The 4,913-nt window shown below is 41.5% G+C and overlaps 1 protein-coding gene across 1 annotated transcript; it reads right to left on the bottom strand.

Moving 5' to 3' along the window:
* Nucleotides 1-1,745: 1,745 nt before the first annotated feature.
* On the bottom strand, nucleotides 1,746-3,536 carry LOC114558578 (uncharacterized). Its single transcript, XM_028582639.1, has 4 exons — nucleotides 3,501-3,536; nucleotides 2,213-2,794; nucleotides 1,904-1,975; nucleotides 1,746-1,775 (listed from the first exon to the last, which is right to left on the bottom strand). The coding sequence occupies exons 1-4, from the start codon at nucleotides 3,534-3,536 to the stop codon at nucleotides 1,746-1,748; spliced, it is 720 nt and encodes a 239-aa protein (XP_028438440.1).
* Between the last annotated feature and the right edge of the window lie 1,377 nt (nucleotides 3,537-4,913).

Below are 4,913 nucleotides of genomic sequence, written 5' to 3'. Positions count from 1 at the left end.
GATTATAAGCAGGAAAATTGGCATAACCACCCTACCTCTTCCATTACACCCTGATCAGAAAACAAGAATTACTGCATGAATCTTTCACATAATATACATTAACAAGATTTTGTTCCTGAACTACAATGAATGCGAGCCGTGCTGCAACATGTGTTACAGGTTGGGGCTCTTGTGCATGTTGTTTTGTTGACGGTTGTATCGAGCTCTTTACCCATCGAGATCCGTTCCCCAATACCTGAAACCAACTCAAGCCTTAATCTTAACCACGGAGAGGAATCTACGTATTTTAACAGGAGATAACACCAGCGGTTGCGCAAATATCTCAGGACGTTTTTTCACGCTGCTCAGACAGGTTCCCTGCTTCCCCGGCCCACAACGCCTAAAAATACAATGATGTGTGACTGCTACAAATAAACAAATATATTTGAACTTAAAGATGTTGATGACTACAGCCTTCGCAGCTCTGCTGCCTTGGTTGCAATGTTTTGCCCAGGCTCACAAGTTCGGTCAACTTCTGCTTGTGGATTCTTCTCAATGCGTTTGATTTGGCTATTAGCTCTGCCATTTTGCTGCCTTGTTTGCCCTCAGCCTCCTCTGCCATCTTGTCTGCATCCCTCTTCAGATGCTGCGCAACTTTCTGGGATGGTCTGTCTTGTCTTTTTTTAGTTGCTCCAACTCCTCCTCAATCATTATTCTTCTTTGACTTTATGCCTGAGATTCTTTTTGTTCCATTCACTTTCGAGATGCTGCCTTTATCTCACCCTTGCTAATGTGACTGAAGACAGGAGCTCTGGTGTGAGCGGCACCTTGGTAACACCTCCATGCATGGCCACGTAATCGCAAACAACTCTTTGTGCAATGACGGTGTCCTCTTGGATATTACAAGTTTCGACTTGTTTGTTAACAGAAAAGCCTCTCTCCACCGTAGCCCGCCCATGGGAGAGTAGCAGAAGGTTTATGATGAAAGCCCAGAGCTGTGGGTAGGGCTGACTTATATAAGGATGGAGAAACACATCCAACCTCTTCTCGAGGGGCTTGAAGGACAGGAACTTCTCATTCCTCAAATCCAGGGACAAGAATTGTGAAAATTGTTGAATGATCAGATCGCCTAATGAAAGAGTGAATGAAAAAGCACTATATATATATATATATATATCTAGGATGTCAGAGTGAATGAAAAAGCACTATATATATATATATATATATATATATATAGTATATATATATATAAAAAGCACTATATATATATATATAGTATATATATATATATAAAAAGCACTATATATATATATATATATATATATATATATATATATATATATAGTGCTTTTTCATTCACTCTTTCATTAAGTGATCTGATCATTCAACTATATATATATAATCCAATCACATGTACATGTGTTTCTTTTGTAAATGGTATGCCTAACATCAGGACTTAATCTTATGTACCTGTAGCAACCCCGTCCAACTGCTTGTCTTGTAGAAACCTTTTGACTAGACACTTCATCTGGCCCTGACACAATTCAGGATCGGAATACATCATGGCTGGGTTAAGACAAGTCATTGAAATTTCAAAGGGCTCTTCTCTTGACTCTTCTTTACAATTTTGGACAGACTCTCCTCCATGCATTCTGAACTGGAGGACGGATAGCTCGTCGGTGGATCTTCTCTGCCGCTGACACTCCTAAGGATGAATGGGGACTAAATGAAGTAAATAGCTTCTTCTCCCTCCTCTTTCCTTCTGGCTAATCCAGTGAGGGGCTGAGTCCACCAGACTATCAACAGGGACACCAGGAACAACCTGGTCACACATGATGTATTTCCTAAATACCTTTATTGCAGCCTCCGCTCCAATGCCAATATCAACAGCTCTTAGATGAACATTGGACTGTGTGTCACTAACATCAAGCCGGACCAAATGCTGAGGTGTGGCATCATTGAGAAGTTCCCGTTTGATGAATCGCCTCCGCAAACTCTATGAAAAGTCCAAAATATACATATGAGATTTGAGAATAAAAAATATTTTACAATATATATCACTGTGACAATGAAAATAAGCACTCTGACTTTACAATGTTTCTTTTCTTCAGTATTATTCAATGAGGCTAATTTATTTGACTATTCAAAATATTTGCATTTTCAATTCATTCAGTCTTAGCTCTAGTCTCAGCGTAACTGTGAATGAGAGATATTAAAATCACTATGACCTCACCTTCAGCAGTTCAGCCAAGTCATTACCAATAAAAGGCAGCACAGGCTCATCAGTCTGGTATTTGGTGAGGAAAGGTGTTACACTTCGACACACTGCCATGAAAAAGTGAAGCTTTGCTAGAATGAGAGGGTCTTTAGTTGGCGCGACAATGGTATCATAGGAGGACGTCCCAGGGTTAGGAAGCTTTTTGGTGCTAACAGCCTCAACATACTTCATCATGTCTGGCCAGATGACAAGGGCCCTCTCCGTCACTGGTAGGTTCTCGACCCAGCGGTGACCACAAAAAGGCAAAGCGAAGATTTTGGACTTTGTGAGATTACAGAAATCCTCCCTTCTTGCTGGCACGTTGTGGAAAATTGTATGCAGACCTCTTAGGAACTTCTCCACATGCCAATCGGTGAATCCACATTTGACAGCATTATGGAGAGTATGCAAGCCACAACTCCCCACCACTGCCAGCTGAGCACCCCCAAAATGCTCTGCATGCTCCTGCTGCAGCATCTCAAAAAATCGCCAATTGACATTGGGTCCATCCATAGACACAGAGACCATCTTCCTCAAGTCAAGGTCACATACACACTCCTAAAAGACATGAAAAGCCAATTTTAAACAAACACATATTAAATACATACAGTAATAGTTGGTGTGATTGAGGTTGGGGCCTCAAGGTTAAAGGGTTCTGTCTGAGTGGTGAGATACAGGGTTGTGCTTCTGGTAGGTAATCATTGCCATCATTATTTCAATAACGCTGCAGAAAATGTCAAGCTACGTGACAAAATTTCACCATCCAGTTTAACAACACATTTGCAAGAAGATAAACACAGACAATCGTACAGTTTAAAAAAAAAAATGACATTAGATAGGTGTACCAATAGGATACAGTGGTCACATAAAAGTAAATTAATCTTGAAATAGCTATCCTCACATGGTCAACATGATCCCTGAACAGGCGACATCCTGCTAACAGTTAACAATAGTGCCCCTGTTCTGTTGAGCGTCGCCTGTTCAGGGATATCCTGCTAACAGTTAACGATAGTGCCCCTGTTCTGTTGAGTTATGCTGCCTTTTCGAGATGAGCTACCGTAGCGGGAATCAATAGCATTGTTGATGAATATGGCGCTGTTCTGCAAGCTAAAAGGCTTCTACCATCAACACGCTATTAAATGTTTGACTTGACACTGCCTGTGTTCTGGTCTGCAAGTTGATGCAGTATCGATTTAACGAGTCATGCGTGCCAGCACATAACAGCTAATATAACGTTAGCTAGTCACAAAAGGCAGCCTCTTACCTGCTGTAACGTTACTGTCTGCCACATCCTCGCCATCAGACCGATAGGGAACTGAGGTGGAGTTGGTAACACTGCTTTTTAGTCCTGGTGATTTTGCGTGTGAGGCAATATGAGCAGACATGTAAAAACACTTTCACCATCAAGTTGAAGCCATTGCCTTATAAATAACAGCCTGTCCATCCTACAACCCTGCTCCTTCAACTTGCCTGTTGTCGCCGTAGTAGTTGCAGACTGTGTGCTGCTCAGCAGTCAGCTCCCCCTGCTGTCTCTAAAGGCCGTTTTACAGTAGCCGCTTCAAGCTCGTGCGCGACAATGTGACGTCAAAATGACGTAGATGTCGCTGGCATGCCAGGATTTTGAGTGTGTGACCAGAGGACATGCAGCACTCTATTTATTTTTTTCACTCTATTTTGTCTCTCTTGTAAACTTCCTGGGTTAAATTAGTTCTTTTATGGCGAATGAAAGGCGTGATCCGACAAAGTAGGTCATCAAATCAAAGCATTGACGTCAACGTTGCTGCCAGTTCTGCCGTTGTTTACCTTTGTCTTCTTCTTCTAGTCCGTAGAAAGAGCAAAGTCGGTAGCCTTTCCTCATTAGCGCCACCTCTGTTCAGGAGAAGACTGCAGCTAGTGTCGCGACCACCACGTGCGAATATAAACAGTTACGGCGCTCCCATGATGTCACACTGGCGCTTGACATTAAACCCCACGTTTTAGGTGCTTCTGCACCTGTTCTGTTTCATACCCTACAACCAGCCTTTGGGCCACGCCTCCTCATTTACATACGCATTTGAAATGCCAAACACTAAATCAAAATGGAAAACGTGAATGTCAAATGGCAACTGCTAAATGTAAAATTCAAAAGAAAAAGAAATTATTTTATTTTATGATTTCATTTTGAGCATTATATTTAAGCTTTGCATTTTAAATTTGACTTTTTACATTGTCACTTTACATTTTCAAATTATCATTTTACATTTCAACTTTGCTTTTTCAGTTTCCTTTTTATGAATAAATATATCCTCCATAGAAAATAATGTTCTCAATCTGCACAGGTGACATAAACACCCAACATACAGACCGCGATGTCAAATGTGCCTGCACAGCAACTTTAAGGGAAAGATACAGGCAGACACACACACACACACACACGCACACAAACACTTACACACACACACACACACACAACAGAAAACCTGAGACGAATGAACTTCTGTGCTGCCTAAGCAATTGAAAGGTGGAGAAAAGAGATGAGCATTTAGAGAAAAGACAGAGGGAGATTATCACTTTGCTGGGACTATACACATAACCTGTTCTCTTGAATGAGGCCTTTATGCTTACATGAGCCCTCTGTTTAAGCTCTCTCTCTCCCTCTCTCACACACACACAAACACAGCACATACAGGCAGATTAC

This window comes from Perca flavescens, chromosome 7, assembly GCF_004354835.1.
Source record: "Perca flavescens isolate YP-PL-M2 chromosome 7, PFLA_1.0, whole genome shotgun sequence".
In the NCBI taxonomy this organism is placed as follows: Eukaryota; Metazoa; Chordata; class Actinopteri; order Perciformes; family Percidae; genus Perca; species Perca flavescens.
The sequence above is the reverse complement of the archived record's forward strand: the minus strand, read 5'-3'. Positions and strand labels throughout refer to the sequence as shown.